Here is a 12,687-nt window from a genome sequence, read left to right as displayed (position 1 = left end):
AGGGGCAAACCTCGGGGCTCCCTCGGGACCTGGGGAAGAGGACTCCAGGAGCCCAGTTTCTCCCGAAGCCGGTGGCACAGGGCACTGAGAGTTGGAGAGGGCGTGCAGTACCGGGTCCATAGCTTAGTTGGGGAGGTTTCAAAATAAACCCTTTTGGAGAGCTGAGGGGGAGAGACTAAGGTCTTTCTGATGGGCCTGAGATTGCGAGGAGGAGCACCATAAAAGGGGAACTTGGCAGCTGGTGCAGGAGAGCTGGTATTTGTGAATGCGGGTCTCTTGCTTTATATTCTGTGCTTTCCTGTTTATAACAAGGAGGGGGTTATAACAACTTTACAAGTGCACGCAGCTGGCCCGTGATTACATTAAGCGTTTGGGAAGCCTGCTCGCTCTCCCGCCGCGCCCCTCCCCACTCACCCTGGGGTGTAAGCACTCCCCACCCGGTCTCATTTTACATTTAGCCACGTCCCGGTTTGAATCAAAAACCCTGAATGATGCTGACTTAGAAGGAGGTGTCTCCCCCTACTCCACCGCCTTGGAGGGGTGGCACGTAACGTGACTAGTTCCTGTTTTACGATCTTTGCTGAATATATTCTAAAAGAAAGAAAGAAAAAGCTTGGGATAACTGAATTAACGTTTCTTGAGTCAACCGTGTGGATGCCAAAGAGAAGGCAGAGGAGTGAGGACGGCAGGTGAGGGTTGTAACGGCCCTCGAGGCTCCCCGGCAATTGGGAAGACACGCACTAAACCTGCGTTAATGAGGGAGGGGCCTGTCTGCTGCTGCTGTCACAGAGAGGCGACCCTATGCTGGGGACCGGCTGCCAGTGCTCAGGTCACCCCTGAACACGGAAAAGCAGGGAGAATCCCACTCTAAAATGCGGAATCCAGAAAGTAACTCATGTGTTTGGGGGTTCTGAATAGACTACAGGGGACCCGGTACGTTTGAAATACCAAAAAGGAAGTCACGGTCAGGGTCGAAAAACCGGTTTGGGGGCAGGCGGGGCTTGAGGGACAGCCAGGTCAGGCCCTGGGACACATCCAGGCCTCTGTCCCCAGCGCTGCAATTCTAACTTATGCCCAGTGTCCCGCCTGGCCTGGTCCCGGCTTTGGTCTTGAGGATGGCCCTCTAGCCAAGAGGGGGCGGGGCGCTGCCTTCTCTCTGGATCCCTGGCTTTCCTCGGAGGCCCCCTTTCAACCCTGGGATGGAAAAACAACCTCAATGTCGGCGCTTTTGCAACGCACGGGTACCACGGTCGCCGGAGTCACCCAACCCCTCCAGACCAGAGCGCCCCCTGCAAGCTCAAGTTTGGATCCAGCCTCGGTGCCGGCTCGAACAGACCCAGAGCCAGACCCAGAGCAAGAGACAAACCGGTGTTACTGCGCGGAGCCCCCACCTCCGCTCCCGGAGCCCTTCCTGGAGCTTCCCAGGCACCCAAAGTCCAGCACGTACATCCTTGCCTTTCCGGAAAGGCGCGCCACCGCAGCGCTCCTTCTAAACTCTAAGGCAAATCGGAGCTTGAATTCGTACAATAATAAACACCGCCCAGTTTGGGCATGGGCGGGACGCAGGCGGAGACACGCGCAGCTGGTGGGCAGGGCACTGATAGTAAAGAAAAAACAACCCCAGTTCTAGTCGCGGTCTGGAGAGGCGAGCCCCACGTGCTTGCAGCAGTTAGCAACCTCTCTGAGACGTTTCAGCCGCGGAACTCCGGCAGGGCGCCCTAACCCGGCTCCGGCAGGGGGAAGAATCCTGGGCTCCCAGGTGAAGTGTGTAACTTGAGCTTAGGAGGGGACGCTGCAGGAAGGAGCCCCGCGCTGGGGCTTATTTCCGGGGAGCGCAGGGAACAAGCACCGAGTGTCCGAGTGTGGATGCGCCCTCGTGCGGAAGCTCTGTCGGGTGAGGACCTATCGGAGGCTCGGTGGGGGGACCAGCTGAGCCTAGGAGACAGCCGGGCAGACTGGGTGACTCAGAGAGCCAGATGGAGACGCCGAAAGTTCCCTGCAGGTTCATAGGTCTTCAAATCCCAGAAAAGCACATTTATCTCTGAAGTCAGTGGGAGTGCGTCTTCCAGATTGCAGGAAAGCCCTGAAATCATGCTTCCGGAAGGACCGTGGCCGTTCCAGCTCTGGGGCCCAAGCACAAATTGGGTTCAGTGTGGGATGAGGGCAGAAAGTACCATTCCCAGCTCCCTGGCAGAAAGCCTGCTCCTTGGGCGGGCCAGGCACTAGCCTGGAGCAAAGAGGCCTCACAATAAAAGTCTTCGGAGGAGAGACAGGAGTTCCTCCCATGCCCGGCTCCCATCTACCCTTCTTCTGCTTCACCGGTAAATAAAGAGCAGACATTCAGGTTAACGATGATCTGCGCCATATTCCCAAATACCTGCCTCACTTTTCTAAGTGTGAAGATGGTTAACGAATTGTATATATATTTGAATGAACGAATGATTCTACCATATGTTTGAGAAGAGTGAGGGTGGAAGGATGCAAGGTCACCTTAATGACAAAATGTGGGCGAGGATGACGATAATAAGGGTAATACGAATAACTAACTATGTCTTGAACACTGCTGTGTGCTGGCACTGTCCTAAGTGCTTTCCTTGTATTGTTGTTACTCCATCCTCACAGTAACCCTAAGAAACAAACATTTATCGTTCCCATTCTGCAGATCAGGCAACTGAGGCCAGGAAGTTAACTCACCTCAGGTCTCCTAGGAGGAAGTGTTCCAAACACAGGAAAACAATCGCATTATAATAGCTACTGTGTGTGGTTCTTGAGAACCCTGGCAGCATCTACGGAAGATGCGAGGATGGATTCACCCACTTTACAGATGGTGAAACTGAGGCCGGGCACGGAACACCGGGAAACAACGGAGGTAGTAAACGGAACAGGGATTGGAACCCACACGGTTTCCTCCAGAGGGAGATTCTCTGAGGTCTGACACCCTCAGGTGAGCACAGAAGCTGAGTAATGTGTGTCTGGAGTAATCAAAGGGCAAGGGGGCCCTCTGGAGAGGAGGGATGAGTGCCCCACCCCCAGAGCTGGGAGATTTGGGGCATTGTAAGTAGGAGACCCAGAGTCCTCACATCCTGCCAAAACCCGGGACACCCTCTCCTTCCCTACCCTCCTCTTCCACTTTGAAAGAATCTTAGAGCAGTGTCTTCTGCTTCTCTCAGGGGAAGTGAGCCATAAAGGTAATGGTTGGCCAGTCAGCTGATGCTGATTGAAGCCCAGAGAAGAGGGGCAGTTAGGGCCCGGGCACCACCCTGCCCAAGCATATCAGCATTTAGCCTGATATATGCAGTTAATTGAGACCAAAGAATCCTTTCTCTTCTGTTATCCAGGTAAATCCTAATAGCTAACAGCCCTTACTATGGACTGGATGTTACCGAAGCACTTTCCCCACGGGTGTTGGGTTCATTAATCCTCACGATAACCCTGTTTGATGATCCTGTTATTTTTTCAGTTGAGAAATGGGCTCAGAGAGCTTGAGGTAGCATGCCCCAGGTCACGGGGACCCTCAGCTGGCCTGTGCGCGGTAGGGCCCGAGTTGGTGCATGTGGATCTGGCTTAGAGAGAAAATCTCCATCGGGGAACCCATCTGGAAAAATAACATGAGGGCAGAGAGAGCGCCCAGAGGGGCTGCTGGGAAGGTAAGGTCCAGGATCAAGGGCCACCGAGCCTCCGTGAGGTCAGAACGGCCTCCCTGGCCTCCATGACCTCCCAGCCTGGGTGGGCGTATGGAGTGAGCACAAAGCCCTCCCCAGGCTCCCCAACTCCATTCCCTTAAAGGGACCATCAATGCCAGCAAGTCCATCGAGCTGTCAACCCACCCCCTTTCCCCCTTCCAGCCTTCACACACTCACAGCCCCAGCATAAAGTCCCCACGGACCTGACCCAGGAAGAAACGAAGCGCCAGAGAGGCACCTTCAAGAATCCAACCCTACCCAAGCTATGTCTGTCTGCTTCTGCTGCAGAACAGAAATGCTGCAAAAGCCAGAGAGGGAAAGGTTTGCATAAGTGGAGGCGGTGGCGTCTTCCCAGGTGCAGCGGTGGCTGCCCAGCCTTCCCAACTCCCTGAAACTTTCCACCGCCTTCCCTACATGCCTATGTCAAAAAGCAAACATTTCAAACGCCTTGGTGAGCTGAGGCCAGGCAAGAAAGAGGCAGGCAGGCAACGCTTCTCAAAGTTTGGGAAAGCATTTCAAGTGTGTGGTGCCAGCAGGCACTCGGGGGTGGCTCTGACCAGGGGGTCCCGCTGACCTGGAGTCTGTCCCCCACTCCCCAGCCACCCCTGGCCTGGCTGCACCCAAAGGCGTCCCTACTCTCTACTCATCCACTCCCACCACGCCCTGACCGACCGGCACGAGCACGTGGTCCCGAGGACGCAGGCGCACATCCCCCGAGACGCCCGCCCCGTAAGGGCTCCCAGACCCCAGTGCATTCTACTTATTCGTCACGGGAGTCTCTTCTCGGTGTCGCTCTCTCCACTCACCTCAGCTTTATGGTCATCAATAAATTTCCATTGGCCAACCTGGCCCAACACCCCGTCCAGATTTCTGGATTGGGGCTGGGGCTGAGGATGGAGGAGGCGGGTACTCGGCCACCGGGGACCTGGGAGCTCTGCTCTGTGCTTTGAGTGAAGCTCACAAGCCTCTCCCAGGCCCAGAGGTGATCCCAACCCGCCCCCCCACCGCCAGGCAGTCTTGGGGTAAAGGGCAGGAGATGGACCTGGGAAGATTTATGAGCCAAATGCTGAAGTTCCCAGGACCCTGCATGTTCTTCTCCCACTAACTTCTGATATTCACTTCTTGCGAGTAGAGCAGGGTAGTGGGGATAAGCGAGGGCCCATCGCAGGAGCCGGGGATGCAGGAAAAAATATGCCCGCTGCCCTGAAATGCCCTTGCGCTCACCTGCTCATTTTAGATGAGAAGGCCAAGGCGAGGGAGGGAAGGACTTTGTTCACACAGCGAGATGTGGTCCTCTAACCCCTAGCCCACTGCTCCAGCAACTCGAGGATGCGTGGCGCTACCGATTTTGGCGTCCTCGAGGACAAGCCACTTGAACCAGAGCAGTGAGGGCTGCCGGGCCACAGACCCAAGACTGGCCGTGGGAGAAGCCCAACCTTCAGCCTCTCTCCCTGAAAGCAGTGAGTCTTACAAGAAGCATGGCTACTCCAGCTGCGGCCTCTCCAGGGCTAAGAACGACGTGCAGGATGCTCAAAGGCCACTGGGTCTCCTTGGCGGCCTTTATCTGTCAAAACTGGACCCTGGTTAGAGACACAGTCCACCCAGCCAAGGCCAGTCGGGGACGCAGGGTTATCTCTGTGAGAAACGGTCTCTGTTGTGGTGTTCGGGTCACTTCCATTTTATTTGCTGTATCTTTGAGACCTGCCCGGCTGTATCTTACTGGGTCAGGAAGAAACGTGGTTATCAGACGCAGCTTCACGCAAACTGCGTTCGGTGGACCACAGAGCCGCCTAAGCAAGGAGTCCCGGCAGACCTGCAATCCGGCCCTTCCAGCCCCGACCTCCTTTCCCCTTTTCCTGAAAGGCCCTGGGCCTCCCGAGGAGAGCGGCGGAGGAAGGAGCGGCGAGCGGATGGAGACGTGGAGCCGGGACGCCCCGCGCAGTCTCTGCGCGACGGGGGCAGACGCGTAGGGTGGCGCGAAGACCAGCAAGGCAGCCGGCGGCGCCTGGGCTCCGCGCTCAGTCCCGGCGTCCGGTCTTTCCCACTCCGCGGAGCAACGGACGCCCCAGGCCACTGAGCCCCGAAGCCTCTAGGGCTGCTGCAGGCCGGGGCTGAGCCTGGCTCCGAGCGCAGGGCCTCCCCCACCCCCACCCCACACGCGGCCGGCCTCCAGGCGCTTCCCGCACTCCCGGCCTCCTCGGCCCAGGGCCTGACTCGCCTCCATTCTGCCGCCTCCACAGGCCTGGATAACTCCTCCAACAGTCCCCAGGTGGCCACGTTCCCAGGGAAATGGAAGGGGCCCTCGCCGCGGCCTCCGTGAGCCACCCGCTCAGGTGAGCGGCCCACGCACAGCGGGGACTTCTTTAAGAGGCTTTCCCAAAGGTAGGAGACCCCAGCGCGGTGTCAAGGGCAGATCAGATCTCTGACTCCGTGGTTCCATTTCTCTCTCCACTGTTTTCCATGTGTCTCTGAGACCTCCTCTGAGTTCTAAATCTTAAGGTGGGGGCAGGCTTTCAGGAAGGACTCTGAAATACCTGGGGAAGCAGAAAGCCAGCTAGAACACTCTCCTCGAGGGAAGCAAAGTGAAACCCCAGTGCCCGAGTCCGCAGTGAGCGACCTGCAGCCTCATTCTGTAGCTCAGAGAATGGTCTCAGGGGTCTCTCCCTCCCTCTCTCTGGTGCAACCCACTCAACTGAGCACCAAGGACCCGGGGGCTCACCACTCCTATGGTCATGAAAAGGAATAAAATGCAATCTTTAAGTCTCAGCCAGGTGCCACCTCTGGGGCCACAGACTGAAAGAATCAGTGTTGCACATATGGGGGAAATTATTATGCTCAAACTTCCCCCGATTCGATTTCAGCATAACATAGAGACAAAATGCCATGTTAAAGACAACGTAACGCCCAGGTTACATTCAAGGCTACCGCATCCAGCAAGCTCACCTTCTGGAAAAGCGTCATCTCCTGAAGTGTTAAGTTCACAGGAGCTGCGCTCTAGGCAAGGTACAGACTGCCTTCTCACCTGCTGGGCTGGGAAACTAATTCCCAACTTGGAGCTCTGGACCCCAAAGTCACACACAGAGACCAAGAGGGGAGTTGCGTGTTTTGGTCAGTGAAACAGATAGTAAAGCCATCCCCCCTCCCACGCGCAGCCGCACCTCACAAAGGCTGCATGGCTATTTAAAATTTTAAGGACAAGGTATCAAAATTGAAAAGAAAAATAATCTGTTATTTAAAGTCCTGGGAAAGTTGACAAATTTAAAACTCTAAAAGCATTGTAAATTATTTTTGAAGTGCGACGAGGCTTTAAAATTTTTCACTGCAGTAGGGTAAACATTTAGAAATCAAATCCAGAAGTGAAGAGGTCAAAGATTCACCTCTGATCTGGTCACCGCCAGGGATGGTCATTAAATGGTACAGAATCAATCCCCTTTGGATTTCCGCCATCCGGGTTCAAATTCTTTTCTGGAGAACTATTAAAGTGGGGAAGGAAGTCCGTATTTTAGGAAACTGAGGAAAAGCAGGACTCCCCCTGGTTTGTTGTCAGCTAATGGAAAATGTTTATCCTCCTCTCCCTCACCTCCTAAATTGGAGATGGCTGGACACTGGGATGGAATGGCACTGTTTGTTTTGACTATTGGCATGTTTTTCTGCGTTTAACAAAATGCATTACAGCAAATGTCATTACGGCTCACAGCCCTTCAGGCAGCAACGTCCAAGCAGGACTGTTTCTTGATTGCCTCAGTCAGGGTGGGATTCTGAATTAATCGAAAGCCTTTTGTGACACTGGCGGGACAACAGGGGAGTTCCCCCAGTCTTCTGTGATCATCTGTAGATGTCTACACATTTACCCACCTGTGTAACAAAAATAATCAAAACAGGTGGATTTGTGAACACACCTGGTTTTTAAAAATTCGAGAATACAAACACACTGTCCGGACTTTGGGCAGAAAAACAACATGGGTTTATTTTAAGGCAAGTACAACAATTAAGACCACATAAGACAAACACAGGTCAAGTTAAATTTTTAGTGTTTTTTTTTTCTTTTAGGAATGCTGGGGGAGGAATCTACTATACAACACCATCACACTTTGTAAATAAAAAGTATCAGATACTTGACTTCTTTATCCGCCAACAACAACAAAAAATAAATTATTTTCTTGTTTTGTAAAAGACCTACAACTGGGAAAAGAATTATATCTCATAATTGTACAGGGGGGGAACCCCGCATAGGTTTCTTGAATTTTCACTTTGGCAGTTAGAAATGGTCGGGCAAGATGAGAAATTATCCAGTGAACTCAACTTTAAATATTATATTAATGGCTCTGAAAAACAACAAAAAAATAGCCTGATTACAAATCCACACATTTGTACAGCACGGTTAGAGAAATTTAAAATTACACACAGCACATACATAATCTATAGAGACCCCCATAGACCTATGGGGGTCTCTACAGAGAATCATTACTGGATCGCTATGGGATTTGGTCCATAAGTTATAATTTTTGAAACCCCGAGTGGAGCGGTGAGCACAGCCATCCTGGAAGGGGAGGGGGATTTAAAAATCATTATTCATTTCGTTGGGCCGCGTCCCTGTACTGGGGCCTCTTGGGATCTCAGAAACGGGGCGGCGAATTAAAGTTACCTGCAACTTCGCAGAGGGCTGAGGCTGGCGCGCGCGCTCTGTGCTCCCGGGTCTGCGGAAAAAGCGGTGGGCAAGTTTGGGTTCTTTTTGCGTCTCCGCAGCCTGAACTGTTTGAGAGGGTCGCGTCTGGGAGGCGAAGCCAGAGCGGGCCAGGGCAGAGGAGGGCCGGGGCAGGTCAGTATTTCGTGCAGTCATAGGAATATGGAGCTGCGTGGCGGTAGAGAGAAGGCGTAGATCTGTAGGGCTCGCGCGCCCGGCCGCGGGGCTCAGCTCGCCGCCCGGCGGCGACGTTCGCAGCGTCATGATATTCTCCACGCTGAAGCCGGGCAGCCCGTTGGGCGCGCCTGCGTGGTGCTCCGGCAGCGAGCCGTCGGGGGAGCCGGCGGGCGTAGAGGCCGCGCTGCGTGGGCTGCCCTGCAGCGCACTCTCGGGGCTCAGCGTCTCCACCTTGGTGATGACCGGCAGCGCCGGCGACGCCGCCTCGCTCTTGATCACCACCTTCTTCTCGGCCTCCTTGGGGGCGTCCGCTAGTGGGGGGGCGGCCGGGGCGCCCTTGGACGCCGCCGGGGGCGGCTCCTTGAGGTGGGCCCGCTCCTCCTTCTCCTTGGGCACGTCCTTCTTCTTGAAGCGCCGCCGGCGCCGCAGGAAGCTGCCGTTCTCGAACATGTTGTAGGAGTCCGGGTCCAGGGTCCAGTAGCTGCCCTTGCCAGGTTTCTTGTCGTCGCGGGGGACCTTGACGAAGCACTCGTTGAGCGAGAGGTTGTGGCGGATGCTGTTCTGCCAGCCCTGCTTGTTCTCCCGGTAGAAGGGAAAGCGATCCATGATGAACTGGTAGATGCCGTTCAGGGTGATCTTCTTCTCGGGCGCGTTCTGGATCGCCATGGTTATGAGCGCGATGTAGCTGTAGGGCGGCTTCACGAGGTCCTTGGGCGCCGCGGGCTGGTGGTGGTGGTAGGGCGCGTAGGAGCGGCCCATGCCCGCGCCGTACTGCTCCGGGTGCCCCGAGTAGACACCCATGGGGCTGGCCATGCCTCCGTAGCTGCCCGCCGCCCGGTAGTAATTCTGCTCGCTCAAGTAGGGCACCACTCCCAGGGCGTTGGGGTCGGACACAGAGTAGCGCGCCTGCATGCTGCGTCCGAGACGGCTAGCCACCGCCTGCGCGCACGGACCGCGAGAAAGGCCCTACGAGAGCGAGCGCGAGCGAGAGAGCGAGACAGGGAGGAAGGGAGCCGGCGGGGGGAGCCCCGGGCGCCTAGAAGCCTCAGGGGTGAGCTGGAGGAGGCGCCGGGAAGGGGCGCCCGCCTTTGGGCCGGGAAGGGCGCTCTCTTTCAGCGGACCGGGCGGAGCAGCATCCTGGAGAGCGCGCCCGGGCGAACACAGCGCCGGCCCCCGCTCGCTCGCACGCTCGCTCTCGGGACTCGGCGGGTGGCAGCCCGGGCGGGCGGCCGGGGACGGAGCGGAGACGCCGCGCGCGCGGTGGACCAAGGCTGGCCCCTCGGTCCGCGTCAGGAAGGGGAAGGCGACTCTCCAAGCGCCCCCAGCAAATCGGCAGCCCTGAGGGTCGGAGAGCCGGGTTCCAGAGTGCTACCCTGCCGAGCCCGGAAAAAGAGGCGAAGTCCCTTTTAGGGAATGGGAAAAGTTTCAAAAGTCTTCTTGCTGAAAGCGAGTTTTTACTTTCCTCCAGCCACGCCCCCTCCGGGAACTTTGGACCAATAACCCGGCCGCTGTGGGGACTTGGCACCAATCGGGACGAGGAGCGCCGGAATCCGTCGGCTCTAAGACCCAGCCGCGCAAAACCAGACTTCTGCAGCTCAGTCTTAACTTGAAAAGATTTTTTAAAAAGTTGTATCTTATTAAAATTTATTTTATTATCACATTTTGGTTAATGGGCCCACGTGCCCAGAGCAAAAGAAAAAAACAAAAAAAACCCGACGCTCCTTCGCAGATAAAAGTCAGTTTGAGATATAAAATAGAATTGATTAATGTAGTCCAGTATCTCCCCAAAGACCTTGTAAGTAGCAAAGAACCTGGGACTATTTTTCTTATTAATGAGTGATGAAGAAAATAATTAGATTTCCTAATTATCGGGGTCCAGGTGTAATGGCTTCCAAGTAAACGTGCTGGACTGGAATGGAGGAGCCTCCGCTGTATGTTGTCATTATTTAAGCAAATAATTAATAATCAACGGGAAGTTTCCAGATTCAGGGCAGTCAAGAATAACCTATAAAGGTTTTAGAGGCAAATTATAGAAACCGAGTGCCCCTCACCCCAACCTGAGGAGGCAGGCCGAGGCGTCTATAGGGGAAAGGCGAAGTGGGGAAAGTAGCGACATCTTGACAATATAATCCTCTAAATTCGCCGTGGATTCAGTAAATCATCCACGACATCGGGAGCCGTTTTGTGGGGTTTGGGGAAGAGAGTGAAATAATTCTGTTCATTTCCCCCTTTCCCCTCCCGCGTAGACGCTTGCAGCCCACCAACTCCAGCTTCGCAGCGTGTCTCCCTTTTCCCAGAGATAAATTCCCTTTGACAGGCTGACTCCCGCGCTCCCCGAAGATGGGAACAATGCACCAGCCACCCGGCCCCGGGAAAGCCGGGTTCCTCTGCGCGCGAGGAGAAACCCGAGCCGCACCCCGCGCCCTGCACTCTGAGCCCTGCGCTCCGCGCTCTGCGCTCCGCTGGGGCTTCGCGCTGGACGCGCGTCCGTAGAGCGGGTTCCCGACCGGCGCCCCGCCGGCTGGAACCCACAACCCTGGGCGAGGCTCTTGCTTCCAGTTCCTGGAGAAGCCCCTTGGGATTCTCCAAGTTAACTTTCTGTATTTCAGTCTTTTCTGTTTGGCTGTTGTTTGATAAGGTGGTTTGGGCACTGGGGCTCCGCGAGAGGATGCGGTAAGCGATTGCAAACGGTTAAAGACACCTCCGGAGACAGTATTATTCGGGATATCGACCTGGAGCGACTCGGAGATCCTCGCCCTTCAAAGCTTTCTCCTTCTCTCTAGGAGTCCCAGAAAGTTTGTTTATTTGTGGACTGAGTATTTATTTCTTCAACACCTCGAATAATCAGGTCCCCCTCCGCTCGCTTCCCCGAAGGGGCAGGACATCTATAAGACGGGCTAAATGCTGGTCAGAATTCTTCTGGAAGTTGTCGGTCTGGTTGGGAAGGGAAGAAGACTTCGGATAAAACTTTTGTATTTCGGGATTCCTTTTCCCCTCCTCACTCTCCCATCAGTTGTTTATTAGATTCCCAGGAAAAGGGTTTGAGAGAATCTACGGTCAGTCTTATCTTTGGGGGAGGTGAGTAGAACGCATTGGGGATACTTCATTCATTTTCAATAACAGAACAAAAGAAAAACACTTATATGCATTATCTTTGAATGGTATTATCTCCTGATAAATTCAAAATCAAAGGGAAAGTACAAAATAGTTTCCTATTACCTCGAATATTCCGCTTCTGAGACATTCGCTATATTTTTTTATGGGTGCTCTGGGTTCTTTCTCTAACTTGATTTTTTGGGGGGCAACGAAGTAAAATAAACTGCCCAGTCCTCAGCTCACAGGTGAATGGTTTGAGCGTTCTCTGCAACCCTCCAACTCCCACTACAACTTTATTATTTTTTCATACCTCTAGTATTTTCACATCCATTAAAAAAAAACCAAAAAAACCTCTAGAAAAAAGTGTCTTTCTCCTGGAGTACGTGACAGGCAGCCCGAGTTCTCACAATTTTACTGGAAATGCAAACTATTGATCAAGAAACACTCCTCAGTCTGTAGACTTCCTGGAGGAATATTATTTACTCTGCTTTTACGAGGTGCTTTAAGAAAAAAAACCTTATCACAGCACAGGGCAAAAACCAAAATAGCTAAGGACCACGGAAAATAAATCCCAAAATGTCAGTTTCTGCCTGAGTTTATATTTACAAGGGTGTCCAGGTTTAAACCAATGACATCTGAAAAGAACTAGGCTGAATGGCCTAAATTATCCCCCCCCCAAAAAAAAGAGTGGGATGGGAGGGGAAAAAATCCTTATAATCAAGACAGAAAAGGTGAGAGAGACATTTTCCTTTGCCCCTGGAATTAGGTTTCTTCTCCGCTCGGTAGGACTCCGGGAGAGATGTTTGTTCAGGTTATTAAAACAACACCTTCCACACACCTGGACTTTGCAAAAACCATGTTTCCGATCTTTTCTTTTTCCTGCCAAGGTATTTTGGATTGGGGGCTGCTGATTTCTTCCCTTCTTGACCTTGCTGTCAGTGAGCAGAAAGCCAAATCGGGCCCCAGAGAGCCCTGTACATTAGTAGAATAATAAGCGACGATAAAAGCAGAAGATATTCAGGTCACTCCCCCTCCCCCGGCCCCGCG

The 12,687-nt window shown here is 53.9% G+C and overlaps 1 protein-coding gene across 1 annotated transcript; it reads right to left on the bottom strand.

Annotated features, from left to right (window-relative positions):
• Positions 1-8,574: 8,574 nt before the first annotated feature.
• Positions 8,575-9,917, bottom strand: FOXC2 (forkhead box C2; the record flags this gene model as incomplete). Its single annotated transcript, XM_024735732.1, has 1 exon — positions 8,575-9,917. A coding segment is annotated over exon 1 (882 nt), but the record flags the coding sequence as incomplete, so codon positions are not given.
• Between the last annotated feature and the right edge of the window lie 2,770 nt (positions 9,918-12,687).

This window comes from Neophocaena asiaeorientalis, unplaced genomic scaffold (genome assembly GCF_003031525.2).
Source record: "Neophocaena asiaeorientalis asiaeorientalis breed wild unplaced genomic scaffold, Neophocaena_asiaeorientalis_V1.1 scaffold40, whole genome shotgun sequence".
NCBI classification, from domain to species: Eukaryota; Metazoa; Chordata; class Mammalia; order Artiodactyla; family Phocoenidae; genus Neophocaena; species Neophocaena asiaeorientalis.
The sequence above is the reverse complement of the archived record's forward strand: the minus strand, read 5'-3'. Positions and strand labels throughout refer to the sequence as shown.